Here is a 21674-nt window from a genome sequence, read left to right as displayed (position 1 = left end):
CATTGCCTCCAGTTGGTGTAGGTATGTACAAGTCTGACAAAGATGGTCATGTATACTTCACAACAGTTGGGTCAACTATAAGAGTGTCTTCCTCACAACCTCCTGTTCAGGCCCCAAAAGTGAAACCAAAGAACCAGAGTTCAAGTCAGCCTTAGTTTTAGGTTTTATCATTAATTTCATGTAATGAACTCAAGTACCGCTATTGTTATGTCCTACTTCTGATACTCCAATGCTTTGGTTATGTCCTACTTTTTAGATAATTATGCTTTGTAATCCTAAGAATTATGCTATAAAGCAATTTTGAGACAATCAAGCAAAAAACTTCATTTGTTCTTGCAAAGAACTTTCAATTTCAATTTCAAAGTCACTAATTTAATTTGTCAACTGATTACAAAGTCACTTGGAAGATTCACATACATAAATTGATTACAAAGGCACAAACAATTACAACTAAAACCTGTTTGAACATTTGCAACTTAAATTCAAGAACTTTAATATCTTTGTCCTTCATTTGCAATTGAAACTCCAGGGCTTTAATTTCCATTTTCTTCACAGCTTCCAACTCACCAAATTTTGCTTCCATTACAGCTAGGCGGAGTGATGAAACTTTTTCATCTTCGAAATTTAAAGACTCAATTTTATCAGGCAGAACATCATCACACCATTGAAAATATCCACAGTACTTCTCTTTCACCTTGTACAATGGACAGCCAAAAAACTTCTTTCCCCTGCTATTTGGTTTGTTGGAGGTCCAAATGGGACATTCAAACCTGCACTTACAGATGGCTTGTGCCTTCGATGCAGAGCTTGAGTTGATTGTAGTGTTACTCCCATTAGATCTCATCTCAATCAATTTCTCAAGTAATCTTCCCCAAACTATAAACATGTACCCTAATTTTATAATATATATATATATGTATGTATATAATATAACGGCCAGATATAATGTACCTTAATTTTTTTTTATTTTTTCCCACATGGACGTCCACATAATAATCCACATATTCAACCCGCATGCCACGTCAGCAAAAACTTAATGTCCGATACTGGTTGACTGACGGAAGGACTGCGGTGAGAAAAATTTAAAAGTTTAGGGACGTTAATGTTGGAATCTTTAGTTCAGGGACCTACTTTAGAAAACACTAATAGTTCAGGGACGTATGAATTTATTTTCCCCAAATAAATATTGCGTTTTGTTTTTTTTTTAAATTTGTTATTACTTGGGTCCCACAGATAAACACAACAAAAAATTGTGTGTCGTGTTTTGGCCGATAAACACAATTTTTTTTATGTATTTGAGTGATATAAAGGACCACCTCTTTCTACGTGTGAAATTTGGGATCATTTATTTCCGAATTATGATATTAAGGCCAACGCCCAATTAAATCAGACTTGTTTAAAATCTAAACTTTCGGCCGATTTTCTCGAATTCCGGACTAAGCCAACTTATTTTAAAAAAAGGGAGGCAAATTTATGTCTCACGGGCCTAGCCGAACCACAAAAATACAACATTTGACCTTGAGCTGGGCCGGGCTTTTCTCGTATTGGACTTTAGGACATTTTTCCCAAATTTCAGGTTTTGGGTATTTTGAACTCTCTTTACATAAAAAGAAAAGAAAAACCTAGTAAATAGAAGAAATGATATAAATACGAAAGTCTGTATCTGTGTATTTTTTGTTTTATTATCTACCGAGTTTTGGGCGCTACTTGTGTTATAAATACAAAAAGGGGGAATTCTCTTACATCTCCGGTGAGAGTTTTGTCTCTTCATTTCGCTTCTCATATCGGTATCAGGCAAGTTTATATCTATTCTTGCAATCCGAATTATACATATATCTGCACTTTCTTTTAATTTTGAGCTCATTTGACTCTGTGTATACACACGCATGTATAAAAAGCTTCGATAGGGTTTTAGTTTTGGTTTTTAATTCGTATATGTTTCCCAGCTTGTTGTGAAGTTTTGTTATACTGTTTATTAATGCGTCATTTGAAGATATGGATCGTATATTTGTTTGAGTTTGTGAGTATTTATGTATTGTTTTCTGGTGACAGAGTCTGAATTGTGTTAGGTTTTGTTTCCGACAAACATCTGTGTGTATGTTTTTGTGATAAATGTCATGTTAATTGTGTTATGGAATTAATTCAAGCAAGTGTTTAGTTATGTCTAAGATTTTGATTCGGTAGTCTTTATAGAAGTAGCCTCTCTGTGTGCGAGTACTGTTGGAATCTCTGATTCGTATTGCTTCTGGTATTATTAATTTTTTTGTGATGACACTAGGTCGAGATGAGATTGATATATTGTGTTGTTGATTGATGCTTGAATTGTTTACACTTGCATTAATCCACTTTTAGATTCGATACTCTAGTAAATCTGCTACTGATGGAATCAGCAGCTTATGCTGTGCGTGTGTCTCACGACAAGACGAAGTTAGGTCTAGCATAGTTAATTAAAAGAATTCTTAGGCTAGATGCATTAAAGCCGTAGGATTTCCTACTCTATCAATTCTGTGGTGTGTGGACCTTTAGAACAGTGTTGACGTGACAGTAGGTCGAGGTGAGTATGACTGAGCATTTGTTGTTTTATTTAGTTATTTTTTTACTGCATTCATATTCTGCCTATTAAGTGTGAATTGTACATGTCCTCTTTTTTTGGAATCCTTTATCGGTTTCTTTTCAGTTGATAATCTTTAAATTTAGTGACAATTTTCTAATGTACTATCTTCATGAAATCAAAAAACTTTTTTCAAAAACCCTAGTGCGAATTTCATTTTAGCCAACATAAAATTTGAACCATAATTAGCATAGTAAAATAATATTAACAAAGAATTTATTGCAGTGATATTGATTTTGAACAATAACGCATTCGTTCGGTGTAGCCTGTGAAACATAATTGGTTGGGTTTTCATGCAGAGAAAGATTAGTTAAGCACTTGGATATATAATGTGAATTCCAGAACTTAAATTTGTTCCCAGATGGGCGAGCTTTCTTGCCCGTTCACAATGTTTTAATTAGTTATAGAATATTATGGATATTTGGAAGGTGTGAAGATTTGAGGTTACTGAATTTTTGTGTTAGTTTCCAATGCATATCAACCATTGTGAACTTAATGCTATATTGTACGAGAAGTCGAGAAGGAATAAGTTTTTAAATATTCGATTGAACTGTTTTTAAATAAAGAACTGAACCTTAAATTGACCTTACATTAACTAATAACTATATTGATAACCTTTATTTAAAACGGAGGAAACTGTTTAGAATTTTCACGTATTTGAGCGGAACAAAATTGCTAAAATATATTGAAAAGAATATGTTTCTGAATTTACCATATATCTGCCTAGGGTTTATGGACAATTAGGTAAATAGTTGTGTTCTTTAAATTATATTTTATAAGTAGCTATGTTTTTCTGCCCATAGCTGTCCAATATTTCAGAATTGGTTGGATTTTTGCCATATGTTTTTTTAGAATGACATAGTGTGGATAATTACGCGCAAAACAAATTATTACTTGTTCGTGTGACTTGTTTAACTCAGAAACAATGACATTAAATATATCATTATATTTGTATCATGTATGAGTACTTATTAGTATTGGTTTTACCCTGCGTATAACCTAAAATGGGATGTAAAATATTTTTTACATATATGTATGCATAATTATGTATAAATATTACTTTCCTTGTCATATGTTACATAATTTTCGATAAACTTAACACTCCGATCTTGTAGAGCTCTTACAACAGTCAGCATCATAAGGTGTTGCAAGCCCCTGACTCTAATTTTTGCAATTTTATATTAGTAAATCATCTATTTTCTTTCTTCTCTGGAGGATAGCAATATTTTTTCTCGTTGTCTGTTGCATCTCTAAGAGCTTTTGAAGTTGATGCTATAGCTATTGATATTTAATAACATTTTCCCCTTTTTTTATTGTAGAATATGAGCAGTTTGGTTGAGAGGCTTCGTGTTAGATCGGAACGCAAACCGGTTTACAATTTAGATGACTCAGAAGATGATTCTGATGTTGCAGAAGGAAAATCGAAAAATGCCAAGACATTTGAAAAGATAGTCAGAGCTGATGTGGTATATATCCGAAAAACTGTTTTATATATCTTGCCTTCAAAATATTTTTTGCTGTTGTAAACTTGTAATATTGTTTTTCTTTCTCTCAAACGTTTGCTGGTTTTAGATGTGCTTATCTTGCTGCATAAAATTTCTCAAAACATTCAATTTCTTTCCAGTGATGCATGATTTTCTATCTTTGATATCTTTATTAGTAAATATAAACAGAGAAAACACCATTGACATGGATCTTACGACCAACTTTAAAGAAAGGAAATCAAATACTCATTATTAGCTTGCGAATAGTTTTTGAGAAGCAGAAGTTGTGATAAGCGGAGTTGATATCTATGACCAGTTGTCAGCTGATCAAGCTGAAAGCATTAGGTGTCTGTATGTACGACTCACTTATCCTATGACAAACCACACATTGTTATATAACATGACTAAGACTTTTACTTTGTCGTCAGCCTTGGCTGACGGTTGTTATAGGTCTTCTATCAGTTTTATGATTTCAGTGGAGCTATCAGCATATATTTCAGCTTGCGCTAATTTCTTCATCATTTGTGTGGATTTATATAATTATTTTGCGTACTACTTTTGGGTGTATTATAAGTGAATTGTTTTGAAATATAGCTTGTTCTGTAACCTATATTCTTTCTTGTTATAATAACTTTTACTCTGTTTAATCTACTCTAGAAAGTTGATTTATGCCAAACTTGTGATGCCGAGGGAGATCTTTTGTCCTGCGAAAGTTGTACTTATGCATACCATCCGAAATGTCTGATTCCTCCATTAAAAGCTCCTTTTCCTAGCGGCTGGAGGTGCCCTGAATGTGTATGTTTCCACCTTCCATATACTTCCATATACTTTCATGCAATTTTATTGTTTGATCAATGTTATTATTTTATAGGTTTAAGTGATAGCTAAGATGTTATTATACAGGTTAGCCCCTTAAATGATATTGACAAGATCTTGGACTGTAAAATGCGTCCTACTGCTGCTGCTGATAGTGATGCCTCTGATCTGGGGTCGAAGCAAATATTCGTAAAGCAGTATCTTGTAAAGTGGAAAGGATTGTCGTACCTTCATTGTACATGGTAGTTACACTGAAACTTGTATTATTGGTAACATCTGATTTTCATATTTCACTTGTTCCTCCAATTTACATTTACATGCAGTTTGGATCTCATCTTAGAATATTTGTACTTTAAGCCGATATATATATTGTCGGTATTAATGTATTTTCTCTTTAGTTACCAACAGGTTTTTCTACTGTTATACTCAATCTGCATTTGGTCATTTATGTTATGTACAAGTATCATCATCATCACCATCATCTATATTTAAAAATTATCATCTTATAAATAAACATTTGAGTAATTTTTTTTTAAGGTACTTGAATCAATACTTTTTATTATTTTTCGAGGTCTTTAACTTGTGAAAATACCATGCCAGGGTACCTGAGAAAGATCTTGTCAAAGCATTCAAGGTGCATCCTCGTTTAAGAATAAAATTTAACAACTTTCAGCGTCACATGTCATCTACTAATTCCGACGATGAGTTTGTGGCTATTAGACCAGAGTGGACTACAGTTGATCGGATTGTTGCCCGCAGGTATAATCCTATCACCTCTACTTTCATCTCACTAGTTCTAGGTCCATGAGTGACATAGTTGTGAAAAGCGCCTTAAGCTCATTTCCCAGCGAAGCACAGGGTTTATTTTTAATCAACAGAAAATTATCCAATGATATCATTGTATGCATACTTTGGACTATATATCCTTGGGGGTTTATTTTCATTTTCCTTGCACTTGCTCTCTCAAATCATTTATAAATAAAATTTGAGCTGGGCTGGATAGATAAGATTGCTTGACTCCCCGACTCATAATTAGGATGCTTATTTGTCAAGGCTGTAAAGATGCTCAGACATTAAATACAAGCCTACTTGGGTGGTAATTGTCTTGTATAGGTATGTGTTCAAGTGAACGTCACTTTCAGTACCTTGCTATATGGGACTGGAAGAACTAGTCGACAATTAGATGGCATCTGATAAACTACAATCTGTGATTAGGCAAGCATGGATTCTTTTTTTTATTATCAGGTTGCAGCAGGATGGGTAGTGATAGCTTGATGTATGAGCTCAGCCTACCAAAGCATGCCAGGCTATTTTGTTTTTAAGTAATTTTTACCCCTGTATAGGATGATAATTTGAATATTTACCTTGTAGACATTGTCTTCTTGAGTATGTTTACAATCTACATTGCTGTTTATGGTCGCAGAGGTGCTGAAGATGAGAAGGAATACCTAGTAAAATGGAAGGAACTTCCTTATGATGAATGTTCATGGGAGTTCCAATCTGATATCTCCTCATTTCAGTCAGAAATTGATAAATTTAATAAAATAAGGTCTAGATATGGGAAAGAAACAGTAAAAAAGCCAAAGAGCAGTCGTGATGCAGCACTTAAAGCAAAACAGAAAGAGTTTCAACAGTATGAAAAGAGCCCTGAATTTCTTACCGGTGGTATGAAAATATCTATCTTATCTCAATTTGTTGTGACATTTTTAGATATATATTTCAATTTGATCAATGTGAAGGCTTAGCTGCAAACTGGTTTGCTTGAAGGTTCTTTGCATCCGTATCAGCTTGAAGGATTAAACTTTTTAAGATTTTCTTACAACAAGCAAACACATGTCATACTAGCAGATGAGATGGGCCTTGGTAAGCTTTCATTTGCTGTTGTTTTGTACTTTTTAAGGGACTGTACTGATTCTGTTTATGTTTGTGTGAAGGGAAAACTATACAAAGCATAGCTTTCTTAGCTTCTCTTTTTAAAGAAAATATATCTCCACATCTAGTAGTGGCTCCACTTTCCACACTGCGCAACTGGGAACGTGAATTTGCCACATGGGCTCCTCAAATGAACGTTGTATGTACACAAAAACATTGTACAATTTGGTTGTGTAGTTCTTGTGATTGGTTATCCAAATTTTTCACTTAAATTGCAGGTTATGTATGTAGGCTCTTCACAAGCTCGGCATGTTATTCGGGAATATGAGTTTTACTTTCCCAAAAAACTTACAAAAAACAAGAAAAAGAAGCCAAGTCAATCTTCAGCTGAAAGTAAGCAAGCAAGGATCAAATTCGATGTGCTTTTAACATCATACGAAATGATCAACTTAGACAGCGCATCGCTGAAACCTATAAAGTGGGAGTGCATGGTATTGTTGCTTAAACTGTTACTTACGATTCTAATATATCTGTGGGTTCGCTTCCTAAGATAGTGGCAATCTTTATATAGATCGTTGATGAAGGTCACCGACTGAAGAATAAGGACTCGAAGTTGTTTATTTCATTAAAGCAATACGCTACAAGACATCGCACTCTTCTGACTGGAACTCCTCTGCAGGTTTGATTACTCTGATAGACTGAAATGAATTATATTGCTTGGATATTTGTAGTGCATGCCTCTAGGGAACAATAAGCACTGAGTTCAGACACCCGTACATCAGAGACGAAAATTAAGAGTATAATTTACCATATTGTTGGTAAATACCCTAAAGCAAAGTTATTATAAAAAAATAAGACCTCAAAAAAAAAACCAAGTGCAAAATCCCATTGACATATTGGAGTGTTTTTCATCCAGTTTGAAAGATAATATGAATCAGTAAAGATGCTGCAAGGACAAAAGACAGCTCAAAGAAAAGATTGCTTGGCTAGTGAATACAGATAGTAGGTAGCTGATTACAATCAGATAAACATACACTACCTTTGTTTATAATACTCTGATATAATTTTAACACTCGAAGTCTCTCCATGTGGAACATTCAAATCTATATATTGACATAGCATATCTCTTTAACCAAGTATATGAGACAGTGGGTTAAATTTTTTAAGCCACGTATCAACTTCAAACAAATACGTGTTATATACTTATATCTCATGTTAATATTCTAATTGGCTACACACAAAACAGGACTCATTTATTTCTCTTGATCTGAAGTACCCAGACTCCGGTGTGGGAGTTAGAAGTGAGACAAATAACTATAAGATCTCATGTTAATAATTTTAATAGGCTACACACAATACGATGCAAACTTTTGTCTCTTGATCTAAATACCCAGACTCAGGTGTGGGAGTCGGACACGGGTATGGAACTTTTTCTAGTAAGTCATGTTTACAAATATAAGACAGAGTTATAGCTAAATATAATAACATAAAAACTGGTCGGCCATAGACATAGATCTCCATGAACAAGTTCTCAAGGGCCTTGCATTTCATTTTGAACCAGTTTTCTATAAGTTGAAGCATCAAGTATAATAATACCCACACCATGTCATGTCAACTCAATACGGGGTAGAAAGGACAGAATAGGAAGTCTTGATATATTTGTAATGTTTCTCTGAACATTTTAGAGTAGAGAAATATGGCATTAGATATTTTTCATGGTTGTGCTAGTTTGTGTGGTTCATATGGTTCATAGAATGCTTGTTTGCTTTTCCGATCTTAAAAATATAGTAGGAGAAAATTGCTCACATCATAAAGATTCTTGTTAGTTTGTGGTTTGCAGAACATTTCGATAGATCCTTTCCTATATTTCCACTACATAAGCTACTCACTTTGTAGCATCCCCAAGCTGATTGCTTCATAATATTCTGACGTGGGCAAATTCAGTGCCGGTCAAATTCTTAATGTAACTAATGTAGAACAGTAGAAGTAATATAAGATAAATATCATTATTTTACTCAAAAGCAGAACAACACTTAAACATTTTGATGAAAACAACCCACATTCTTTATTTTGAAGTAGGGTGATTAGTGATGAAGCAAAATATGATACGTGAATCACTCGTAATAGTTTTCATGTGATTGTGATGTCCAGATGATACCTTCTTTTTTGTTCTACTTAATCTTTGTTTTTGTACTGAATAGTCGGTAATGAATTACAGAACAATTTGGATGAACTTTTCATGCTTATGCATTTCCTTGATGCTGGAAAGGTTAGTTTAAAAGCATCTTCACATATTTAGGTGGAAATTTCTTTTGTTCTAGATAAGTATGAAGTCCTCACTTCAAGCTCTTTTTTCAATTAAATTATCGCAGTTCGGAAGTTTAGAGGAGTTCCAAGAGGAGTTTAAGGATATCAATCAAGAAGAGCAGATATCAAGGCTTCACAAGATGTTAGCACCACATCTGCTTAGAAGTATAAATCTGACCTTGCTATAATTAACTCTGGTTTTGGGTATTTGTTATTCATTTCTTTCAGCTTAGAAATAAGTGCCTATATGACTTGTAGTATCGACAAAATATTATGGTTGTTACCTGTACCAGGAGGTGCAGGACTGGGGTTATGGGCGTCTAGTAAAGCAATAATTAAGATCCTAGGTAGATTTTTCTAAGGGAGAGTATAAACTCACGTTTGCAGGCTAAAGTGGAATGAGTTGCACAAACATTGCACTTTTATGTTCATGGTTGTGGTTTCACCTTGGCACTGAGCGAACTACATACGTGTTTTTTGTATGGAATAATTATGCTCAAACAGTCCAAAGTTAAGCCCAACAATTATATTCAACTTGGAATTCAATTATCAGGCTTCTTTACAATAATATACTTTATTTGTATGGTTATATAATATGTTTACTTTTCAGCATCTCGGCTATTAATATCATATTTAAAGGACTGTAACTGAAAAGGAATACTATAGTTACGCAACATTGGATACAAGTTGTTAATCACCGGTCAATTATACAGAAGGTTAAATACATAATGTACAATAAGGGAATGATATTCCGTAAAGTTATATTTAAAGGTATTTTACTTGCCAATTATATTTATCAGTATCAACAAGTCAATAAGTCATGCAATTTATTCCTTTTTGGTGAAAGAACTTTGACCTCCGATTGTTGCAACAACTTTCTTCTTCATACTATCTTTATTTTCATCTTCTTTTGTCATTCAGTTCTCTTATGTGATTTGCTTATTTTCTATACGTGTTTTGTTAAGTAATTTTTTTGTAAGATTATAAATAGAAACTAAATTTGTTAGGAAACTTGTGCTTTTAGTCTGGTGGAAACATACATTTCACATATTTATGTAGTAGAGAACCTTAAACGTTTTGCTGGTAATTCATCTGAGAGAAATATGTAGTGTAAATAACGTTGAATACTTTGAGAAATTAATCATTGTTAATACTATTTTGTGACATGTTTAGCTCCTTCTATAGTTTGAATTAGCTTATATTATCGTTTTGCCTTTAAATGCTATTATTCTATATTAACTTATTGTTATAATTACCGGCAATTAATATTATAATTTTATACTTTAACTCTTAATTATATTCATTTACTCATTTATGCTGTCTTTTGTTATATATATATATATATTTGTTAAATGTAACTGGTGCGTCTGTGTTCAATGAGGCATGCACCTCATGCCTAGAACTTTGGCTCCAGAATAATTCTGTGCATCACTGCCCTTTCACCTTCGATGTCACCGTCCCCATTCTTCGCCCAATCTTTAAAGTTTGAACATCTAGTTTGTAATTACTATCATCTGGGTGATTTTGTCCAAAGTGTCTGCCATACTTAATAACTCAAAAGAAAAGCCAATAACCCACTGCTTAGACCCACTGTTATATTTACACACCGGACTAAATTTTTTGATTAAGTGCAGGAGTGAAGAAAGATGTAATGAAGGAGCTACCCCCTAAAAGGGAACTTATTTTACGTGTTGATTTGAGTAGCAAGCAGAAGGAATATTACAAGGCAATTTTGACACGGAATTATCAGCTTCTGACTCGTCGAGGCGGAGCTCAGGTGACTGGCATATAAATTTGAAATCAGTTTGTCATTATTTTTTAGTTATCAACAGTTGCTAAATGATTTTTTGATACCAGATCTCCTTGATTAATGTTGTAATGGAATTGCGGAAGCTTTGTTGTCATGCATTCATGTTAGAAGGAGTTGAGCCGCAAGATACAACTGAATTTAACAAGTAGTTATCTAAAACCATTCTCTATGATTTATTCTTACTTCCCTGACTATAATAAATAAAAAGTTTTAATTTGGGTGTATTATATTGTCCAAACACATGATTTATGCTGTAAACCATATCTATCATCTATTATAAAACTTCAACCTATGACAAATTGAGGGACCTAATGATGTCCTATTATCCATCTTGATTTTATGACTCTGTTAACTGTTATAACATCTGTTTTTTTGCTCCAAATTTCATGTAACAGACAGCTGCTTGAATGTTCTGGAAAATTAAATCTTATGGATAAGATGATGGTGAAATTAAAAGAACAAGGACATAGGGTTTTAATATACACACAGTTTCAGCATATGTTGGATTTGCTTGAAGATTATTGTAACTATCAGGTATGGTTGCTATAGTGTTTCTGTCAACATTAACTGATTCGTTGATTAATAATTATTGTGATTTTTTTTCCAAGAAATGGCAATATGAAAGAATTGATGGAACTGTAGCGGGAGCTGAGAGGCAAATTCGAATTGATAGGTTCAATGCTAAAAATTCCTCCAGATTCTGTTTTCTGCTATCTACCCGAGCTGGGGGTTTGGGGATAAACCTTGCAACTGCTGATACGGTCATTATATATGACAGGTAAGTTTATGACGCAATGGTTATATATTATATCTCTCAGTTTATTCTACTGTATTGATTAATAGTGCCAATAGCGTTTTTCGGGAGCATTCAGCAATTAGACTTGGTGATGGATGGTTGTTGTTATGAAAACCCTGTACATATACATATATGGCCTGCCGTTCCTATATACCTGATTCTACCTCCAATAAACGTCCGATACTCGTGGTCTTTTACGCCGTGTTCCCGAATCAATGAAAGAAACGAAAAGAATAGAAAATGAGTTCTTTTGTTTTCTCTCTAAATCTTTCCAAAAGTGGGAATAAGATTTTAGAGACAAATATATAAAGGCTCCCCCCCAAATCTTTAGAAATCTTTTCCTTCCTTTCTTGAATAATCTTTTGGGAACTTGTTGAAGAAATTAAATCTTCAACTTTCTTTTCTTTTCTCTCATAAAAAAGTTTCTGGAACACAGTTAAAGCTATATACTTAGCACCTCCCTCCTCCAGATAGTTTCATTACCTGTACATCAGTTGATGTTCTATATTATTGTGTAGATTTAATCTGTAGTTCAGCTTAAACAGCTCCCATCTTTTTACCCTCCCCAGAACCAACCCCTGGTCTACAAGTTGGATACACTGGGTCAGTTTTGGTTGTGGGGATGTACAAGTATGTATTTTTCATGCAATACAGGTTCTATATGTATAGTATATTAATTTGCTTAACAATGTTGTAGATGTCAGCTTGTTTAAGCATCCAGCAGTTCTCCTTATAAATTCCTATCTGTTGTAAATATTCTTTTAATGGATTGTATGTTTTACAGTGATTGGAATCCTCATGCTGATTTACAAGCAATGGCTAGAGCTCATAGACTTGGTCAGACAAACAAGGTTGATTTTTTTTTAATCTTATTTTATGACTTTCTTAGGGAGCAGAGTTGATTTGATTGTACTGCTCATATTTTTTTTAAGTATTCTTCCAATCTTGTAGGTGATGATTTTTAGGCTTATAACCAGAGGAACAATTGAAGAAAGGATGATGCAGATGACCAAGAAAAAAATGGTTTTAGAGCATCTAGTTGTCGGCAAGCTAAAGACCCAAAATATAAACCAGGTATTGACATGTTTTTACTTAGTTCTTGTATCTCTGCTTTTCCTTGGCAATAATGAATAATCAATATGTGCAAATGTTTTTTTAGTCGCTAAATTTGGGTCCTGCAAATCTGTACTAGTAACATGATTGCAGAAAAAACTGCCTTGGGCCATAAATGCAATAACTGCATTATTCTATTAATATGGTTGTTATGATTGAGATAAGGATACATATTTATTGTTGTTTGACAGACCCGACTATTCATTAAACTTTGAAATGTTTGATGGTTCAATTGTATGTAGGAAGAACTGGATGACATCATCAAGTATGGGTCAAAAGAATTGTTTTCTGATGAGAATGACGAGGCTGGAAAATCCCGACAAATTCATTATGATGATGCTGCGATAGATAGGTATTTTATATATTTTTGCTTCATATCCTTTAGGGACTAGCTACGCTCTGTTTACTGATTCCCCTCCCTCTTTTCTGTGCGTGTATTTTTGTATATGTAAACCTCATTCTGCTGCTATTTTTAATCTAATAGAAACTCAATCTTTCAGATTACTAGATCGTGATCAAGTTGTTGCTGAAGAAGCCACCTTGGATGAAGAAGAAGATGGATTTTTGAAGGCCTTTAAGGTTTGGTTTTCTTTTTAGTTTTCTTTTAATTAGTATTATATATTTGCAATTATATTTTTGCGTTTAACTTTTCCACCTTGCTCATATTCGGTGAGAGTTGTTTCATTTATCAATCTTTATGAAATGTCATCTGAACATGCGTACCTTCACTCATACTTACATGTCATATCACCAGCTTAGGGCCCATTGTTTTTGGGTGAATGGATCTGAATGGATTTATGATGAATCAATTTATCGATTAAGTTTGTATAGATCAATATCTATTTGGGATGAAGGAAACTAAAAATACCTTTATCATCTGTACTCTGTCCGCACCTTTTTTTTCCTTCTACTTGCTATCAAGACAGACTTTCTTTTGAACCAATTCAATGCTTGTAAATATATAACAATATGCATGTAAACTGTAGAGCTCCTTCTTTTAACTTTGGTCTTATTGAAGACATTACTTATTGCTTGTGCAGGTAGCAAATTTTGAGTATATTGAGGAGACAGAATCTAAAGTGAAGGATGAAGCTCAAATTCTTGAAACAGATAACAAACCTACTGCAAACAATTCTGAAAGAGCAAATTACTGGGAGGAGCTGTTGAAAGATAGATTTGAAGAGCACAAAGTTGAGGAGTTTAGTGCCATGGGAAAGGGGAAGAGAAGCCGCAAACAGGTAACGTTGAACTCCACTAGTGAATTAGTCATCATTATTCATTGTTTAATGTTTACAATCAACTGGAACAACCTAGCTGATACGTGCTCATTTGTTTACTTTAACTCCCTGTTTATAGTCTTCAGTATTCATATATCTTGATATCTAATGAAGATCTCAATTCTTATAGCTGTTTAACTTAATTTCCTAGACTATATTTGAGTGCACTTGTCTGTTCAGTAGATTATATCTAAAACTTGATGTTGATATCCAGCCATCAGTTTTAGGTCGAGGGACTATGGTCCTCAATAGGTCTACCACTCTGTATGTAATTAACTTTCAGTATTTGTTGATCTATAAAACCGTGGCTCGTTCTTTTGGACTTACTCAGATGGTCTCTGTTGATGACGATGATCTTGCTGGCCTGGAAGATATAAGTTCTAATGGTGAAGATGATAATTATGATGCTGAACATACTGATGATGGAACTGATAGTGAGATAATTGAAGCTACACTTGTTAGAAGGACTTCAAAAAAGAAATCCCGGGGTAAAAGTTATTTACTGATTATATGTTTGTAAAAGAATAAATAAATCAAAAGCAAAGAGTGTGGCATTGATTAATAAAAGTAATCCTAATAACAATTAACACTTGGCAAAGACAAATAGTCATGTGAGTAGGTGATGCTTTTATCTTTGTGGCAAAATATCGTTTATGATCTTTTTACCGTTTAGTAGTTTTTATACATGAATTTGATTACAGTTTGATCATTGGTATTTTTTTCAATCATAAACAGTTGATAGTGTACCTCCTCCTCTGATGGAAGGAGAGGGAAAATCTTTCAAAGTCCTTGGATTTACTCCAAATCAAAGAGCTACATTTGTCCAAATTCTTATGAGGTTTGTTCTTCCGTTTGGTCTTGTTTATTCTATTGGAATATCAAATATCTAAATTAATCTTTTGCGTTGGCTTTTAGCATGCCGTCTCTTTATTAGTTATTTTCTCATTACATCATCAATAGTATATCATAGTTAATTTGGTGCTGATACTTAGATATGCAGTTGCTTCAGAATTTAATATGTGAATCCTTATTCGTTTTCAGATTTGGAGTTGGGGATTTTGACTGGGCAGAGTTTACACCACGACTGAAGCAGAAGACATTCGAAGAAATACATGCGTATGTGGTTTATTTTAGTTTGATAGTCTTGGGTCATACTAATCTGTGGTGTGTTGGTCAAAATTAATTTTTGTCGCCAGTTGGCAGTTTGTAGCTGTGAAACTTTTTGTTGAATTTTAGAACACTTCAAGGATTGCTTAAGATAGCTAATTAGATTATTGCATGTATGAACAACCCAAAAAAGAATAAACTCTTCAAGATATGTTTCTTAACTCTAACCACATTAACATTAATTTAGCTTCTAAATCTGAAAATTACATGCTTTTAAGATAACCCTGGATGCAAAGTTTTACACTGCATTTTTTCTCTTCTCGCTAGTTTAGTACTATTGTTGTCATCATTTTGCAGTTATGGGAAACTTTTCTTAACGCACATTGCAGAGGAGATCAATGACTCTCCTACATTTTCTGGTGAATGCTACTAGCTTTATCTTTCTTCTAGTGTACATTTATCTTTGTAATTTTTTGGCCTCTAATTCCAGTAAGTTTTACTTGATCATTAGATGGCGTTCCAAAAGAAGGATTAAGGATACAAGATGTCCTTGTAAGGATTGCAATCTTACTCCTCATGAAAGAGAAAGTAAGTTCGTCATACATTCATTTACATTTTAGCTTTGATAATTTCGTAGCGTTCTTTATAAATTTGAAGTATTTTTGTAGGTACTTTTTACATTTATATATTTGCCTAGATATGGTCATACTTATCACTATATGCTTAAAGTCTACCACTGTCAGTCATTTTGATGGATAAGAATAAGATTCACCGTGTATGTGGTTGTCTATTAGTATAAAATATTAAATTGTAATATAATTAAATAAAGCAATTAACCATGCTAATTAATATTATTCCTTCTGGTATCTTTGATTAATTTATGTTAATTCGCTCTCCAACATCTTCCTCGTTAAATTTAGTTTATTACTAATTTGTTTAATGGCTAAGATTTTCCATTGGTAAAATATAATACATAACATTATGTTATAGTAGGTAGTTATCTTTGTTTGAAAACCAAATCTATATATAATGTGGTGATAAGTTGACAATCTCCTTATTAGATTTACCTTCTTTTTTTTTACTTGTAAATTTATAATTGGCCTAGAACTACATAATATTAGATATTATATTTTGTAGTAGATAAGGTTAGAGTCCTGACAAACATTTCATACAAGTGACGATGACCAAAGACACCCTCTTGCTCTTACTATATAGGAATTTGGAAATAATATTGTAGAGTAAAACACATGTCTAACCTTGTTTCACTATGTTTTAGATTGTAGAATATGTAAAAGAAATTTCTAGCGTTGTTTTACCATGTTTTAGTAAATTATAGTATGCTTTTCAATTCACAGCTAGTACTTTAGTGTTCACAAAATTGCTTGCTAGTTTCATGAGAGCATAGTTCTCCAAGTCAGTCGAGTGCCCAAATATTGCCGCCTTGCTAGCTTTTTGCATAAGACATCCATAGTGGTGAAAGCTTTTTGAGCACCCATTCATAACTGTTCGAGACAAAGGAATCACACGCTTTGTGTTGTTTCATGTCTTCACAAGTTCAAGGAAAAAACTGTTTCCTGATCTCAGGTCTTTAACATGTATTTCATGGTTATTACAGTTCTGAATAGGTTTATGACATCTTTGAGGTAATTAATCAATTTTAATATACAAGCCTACTACCAGTTTGCTAGTTTTAGTGCAGTAAAATTTCCCTTCTATATCTGTGGGACAATCTGCTATATCATAGATCTATACCATCTGTAATACTACATATTACTCCATATTCTTTGTTTATACTGAACATTTCTAAGCAACGCTTCTGGTCCTTTTTGTGTCCTAATGTTGTTTGCAGATAGAGAGTTCATCAAAATTGCACGGTGTACCCCTTTTCAGTGACGATATTGTACATCGGTTGCCAGGGTTGAGATGTGGAAAATTTTGGAAGGGAGAGCATGACCTTTTACTTCTCCGTGCAGTACTAAAGTATGTACTATTAGTATATAATTGTGTATATATTTGTTAAAATATGTTCGCAGAACGTGTTATGAGCAATATCACAGTACTCAACTGTAGTTGCTAGATACTCTTCTTTACGTAGCGATTATGTGTTCTCAGTTGCTTACCTGGGCAGATTACTCTGGCATAACAGTTGTCAAAATGTAGAATACGGAACCAATTCAAATCATGAAAACCATAAAACACTTCCATTACTAATATTGCACCCATTCAAGGTTTTGATTTGTTTATTTCTCCTACTCTGTATTTTTGGTTTTCATTATTTGACAAAGTTATAACTGTGTTCAGGGTTTGTCCCTCGACCCTTGAACAGTTATTTTATGCCTTAATCTGCCTTTCGCCCTGTTCTTCAAGTTAGCATTTATGAATGGGTTGTCATGCCATTGGGGGGGGGGAAGGAGTAAAAGTTCACGAAGCAAAGAATGGTCACTTGAAACTAAAAGATTTTGAAGTAAATAACTATGAAAATTTTGAGTTGTTGTACTTGGCTTACTAATTCATGTGAGCTAAATCTATCATAATTATGTATTGTTAATACGCCACATGCTAGTATAGTTTATATTTGAACTACCAAAAATATTGTTGAAAAATATATAGATAGAGAGAGATCAATATTACTTTCACTGCATTTTTTTTTTGCAAAAAAGATATGCGCATTCATATTTCATTCGTTCGTGCAAGTTCTTTTTAACTGTTGATTCATTGACTATTTTATTCTCACTCTATCCAGTACCCTATATAATTTATTAGCATATACAAATATGTAATTTTTAATTAAGACATAATCTAGAAATTTAGTTTTAGTCTTTTATTTGAAGGGGAGCAGGAAATGTTTAAAATAGTGGTTAATTATTTTGTTTTATTGTTTAGATATTAGTAGATTCAAAATCATAGCGTTTCTGTTAATGATTAGAAATTTATTAGTGTAGAAATGCAGTAATACTTATTACTACTGTTACTTTTTTGTGTTACTGTTTCACGTACTTCTACTTCTGTTCTTAACAGTAATAACATGCAAGTATAATTTTGCAGTCAACAACAATTCTTAGATATTTTTAATTTTATTTTTGGCTGCAGACATGGTTATGGGAGATGGCAAGCTATTGTCGATGATAAGGAATCAAGAGTTCAGGAGCTGATCTGTCATGAGCTGAATATGCCTTACATAAACCTTCCTGTTCCAGGAGCTCAACCACAAGTTTCTGTAGCCAGTGGTTCTCAAGCACTAGGTGCTGGCGCTGAAGGTTTTCAGGCACAAGGCATAAATATTTCTGCCTCTGAAACAATGATTTGCAATTCAAAGACATTAGTTGGTGGGAATGGTCCGGGAACTGATGTTACGAAGGGAGCCGGTGATGGCACCAATCGAGCACAAGTCTATCAGGACTTTTCTTCTCTTCTATCTAATTTTAGAGAAATGCAGCGAAGACAGGTTGAGTTTATCAAGAAACGGCTGCTGCTTTTGGAGAAAGCAGTCAATGCAGAATATCAGAAAGAAGTTTTTGTAAGTTTCCCACATGCTCTTGTGTCTGAACTTAAGCTCATACTGTATAGGTCACTGGCGTCAGTTGCATGATGCTCATATTCTAATTGAAAATTAGAGTATGTGTTCAGTTGCATGATTTTGTAAGTATACAGAAAGTTGAGTTTGTCAATATAATTTTGATTCAGAGAAAAGAAGAAAAAAGTATTTGTCTTGTTAGGCATTTGTTACTATTTATCGGTACATTAAGAATTGTTTCACTGCAGCAGTATTAGACACAAGTCTGGTTAGTCTTTTCATGTGAGAACATTCAAACTAAAAAAGTTTCTTTTCTTCAGCTTTTTGGGCATTAGTCCTGTATAACCGGATTTCTTATTAGAACTGTTTTTTTAAGAAATTCATTGGCTTATTTACGATTGTTTTTGTTATCGCATTCTGGCGCACATAAAATTTTCAATGAAATTTCAGCGCGCCTGAAGTATTTTCATTTTCTTAAAACCTTATATTAATCACATCACAGGCTGATGAAAGTACTAATGAGATTCCTGCCAGAGACATGGAGACTGAGCCAATTGTAGCCGATATAGTAGCTCCTGATGTCAAGGAGAATAACTCTGATTTTTCTGAATGTTTGCCTCATCTAGATGTAATCTGTAAGTGAACACGGTTTTCCTCCCTTTTGTGCGGCTTTCTTTTTTGAACTGTGGTCGAATTCCTGCATATCTCTTTGTGCTTTCTGCTTTTTTCTACTTGTTATTGTCTTGAAATTACCATGATTGTTTTCTTATAAGCCTTTTTCAGGTTAATTACAAGAATGGCATACTACTTGCACTGTATTGTTTGTATTGAAACTCAAATTCATGGAAGTACATCAAAAAGTATCATATTTTTTTTAAAGAGAATGCTAAAAGTTTCATGTTGCAGATATTTAAAGTAGTAATATATTATATTAACAACAGACAATCCTGTGATTATTGAAAACAGTCAAATAATAAACACTGTAGGAATATTAGTTCATTTGGGATAGGTTCTTCAAACCTTAAAGGGCAGTCTGGCAGATGTGCCTTATATCTGGTACCTTCATATGTTATATAACTCTGTTTCCAATAAATCTCAGTAGAACTCGTAGTTATTAAATTGGTGATCAGTTGTCTAGTAGAAATTACAGACTGAACAAGCCACTCGACCAATCGGTTCAGTAGTGACACATGAGAACTTCTAAATTGTTCTCTTTTAATTGTTATTAAATTTCTTCCCTCTTCATAATCATCCTTATTTTGCAACCTACTGAAGGCTACTGGAAAGTATTAAATTGTCACTTTAAGATTTTGTTCATTAAATAGTTGTGGAAAGGAAAATTAAGATGAATATATGCACAGCTTTTTTGTTTTTGACACAATGCTACAGAATTTTTTTGATTTAACAGTATCAGTTACTACCTAAATATATGAAGATTTTTTTACCTAGATCTTATTTGCGCAGCTCCAGAAGAAATATCAGCAGCTGCTTGTGATGATAAAACACATCGTATGGATATGGCTCATCTTTATAACAAGGTAACTTACTGTGACCTTACCTTACATTCTAATCACTGGTCATTTGAAATGTAGCTTGTTTGCTAAATTGATGCGTTCAGTTTGTACTTTGCACATTGATAGAGCTTTTAGTTTGCTTCAAATTTGTAAATTACATCTTCCTCTTTTTTTTTAAAAAATAAATCTTTCTTGCTCTTTTGTGCACTTCATTGGTTCTTTTTGGAGAAACATAAACATGATACATTGCCGATGCCTAAAAGTACCAAGCGGAACTTACATGGACTTGTACAAGTCAACAAAATGCTTAAGCTCAATAACTTGATGCCCCTCAGAAAATATTGTATTTTGAATTGGTTCTGTAAATTAAGAAGTATTAGATCTAGCGAAGAAAATTCAACTCCATTATTATAATCATATCTCTTTTGAACATTATTCATCACAGATGTGCAATGTACTGGATCAGAATGTCCACGATTTTGTTGAAGCACATTTGACTAGTAAACCAGTTGGGCCTAATTTGAGACAAAGCCTTCTTCCATTAGAATCAGTTTACCATAGCATATGCCAAAATCTGCATTCTGGGCAGCAGAGTTTTCCTGGTGCAGAATCCATTACGTTGAAAAGAGATAAACTATCATCCTCTGAAGCAAACAAGCATAATCAGAAGGCTGATATAGAAACAAAGGCCAAGGTTCCTGCAGAAGTTCAGCCAACAACTGAATCAGTGAAAGAAAAGACCAGTTCTGCATGTGATGTCAAGACAACTGACTTCTGTTCACTTGATAGAAAACCTGCTTCAACCAATGGCACTGGAGGTGATGTTGAGATGGAAGAGGCAGAGTCAGAGCATGCAGTTGATTCTGATAATGCTGCATCACGAAGTACTGAGAAAAAAGGTCCTGATGTTATATATTTGGACGATTGAATGTCATACAGTATGGAGATCTTTTAATTTGTCGGAGAAAAAAAAGTATAAACTCTGGGTTATGCGTGCTGCTTCCAGGTGCAAATGACATCATTTGCAAGAGTAATTTGAAAGCATAGCCGCTACTCAGACTTGTTATGTGTCCTATTGTAGTTCATGTTTTGTGATTATCTGTGGCAGCCAAAGAGGTATCTATCAGTATAATCTGAAGTGTGCCATAATAAGCACCAAGCGAGGTAGAAGTTTCTGGCTTTGTAATGCTATTCTAGATATTTGATATACGCACAGATAATATTTATACCCATGGAAATTTGATTTTCTAGATATTTGATATAGGCACGGATACCTGAAAATTAAAACACTTCAGTGCATTTACTTTTGTAAGACGCTATGACTATATATGTTTGTTTGAAATGGATAATAGTGCTAGTATTATAATCTTTTCATTATAATCCTATCACTATAATCTTTTGGATGTTTAATCCTTTGAATAGTATAATACAATGTTTGTTTTATTCAAAGGAT

General features: G+C 33.6%; 1 protein-coding gene across 1 annotated transcript; it reads left to right on the top strand.

The window, feature by feature from the left end:
• The first annotated feature begins 1656 nt into the window (after positions 1–1656).
• On the top strand, positions 1657–21570 carry LOC141664026 (CHD3-type chromatin-remodeling factor PICKLE-like). The gene is made up of 31 exons (XM_074469889.1): positions 1657–1794; positions 3931–4077; positions 4753–4890; positions 4999–5153; positions 5512–5670; positions 6335–6576; positions 6679–6774; positions 6846–6982; positions 7062–7274; positions 7355–7462; positions 9002–9052; positions 9156–9255; positions 10725–10867; positions 10948–11045; positions 11296–11434; positions 11509–11678; positions 12481–12547; positions 12648–12770; positions 13052–13161; positions 13310–13388; positions 13850–14047; positions 14418–14574; positions 14822–14924; positions 15128–15202; positions 15551–15612; positions 15705–15781; positions 17043–17173; positions 18284–18710; positions 19210–19342; positions 20172–20245; positions 20667–21570. The coding sequence occupies exons 2-31, from the start codon at positions 3934–3936 to the stop codon at positions 21147–21149; spliced, it is 4392 nt and encodes a 1463-aa protein (XP_074325990.1). The 5' UTR covers positions 1657–1794; positions 3931–3933; the 3' UTR covers positions 21150–21570.
• The last annotated feature ends 104 nt before the right edge of the window (positions 21571–21674 follow it).

Source organism: Apium graveolens, chromosome 6 (genome assembly GCF_009905375.1).
Source record: "Apium graveolens cultivar Ventura chromosome 6, ASM990537v1, whole genome shotgun sequence".
Taxonomy (NCBI): domain Eukaryota; kingdom Viridiplantae; phylum Streptophyta; class Magnoliopsida; order Apiales; family Apiaceae; genus Apium; species Apium graveolens.
This window is presented reverse-complemented; position numbering and strand designations above follow the sequence as displayed.

Excerpts from the sequence above, each read along its gene's own strand:
- LOC141664026 (XM_074469889.1), top strand. The coding sequence starts at position 3,934 with ATGAGCAGTTTGGTTGAGAGGCTTCGTGTTAGATCGGAACGCAAACCG. Across the intron at positions 15,782-17,042 it reads TACTCCTCATGAAAGAGAAA|ATAGAGAGTTCATCAAAATT; the intron begins GTAAGTTCGTCA and ends TGTTGTTTGCAG. Across the intron at positions 17,174-18,283 it reads CTTCTCCGTGCAGTACTAAA|ACATGGTTATGGGAGATGGC; the intron begins GTATGTACTATT and ends TTTTGGCTGCAG.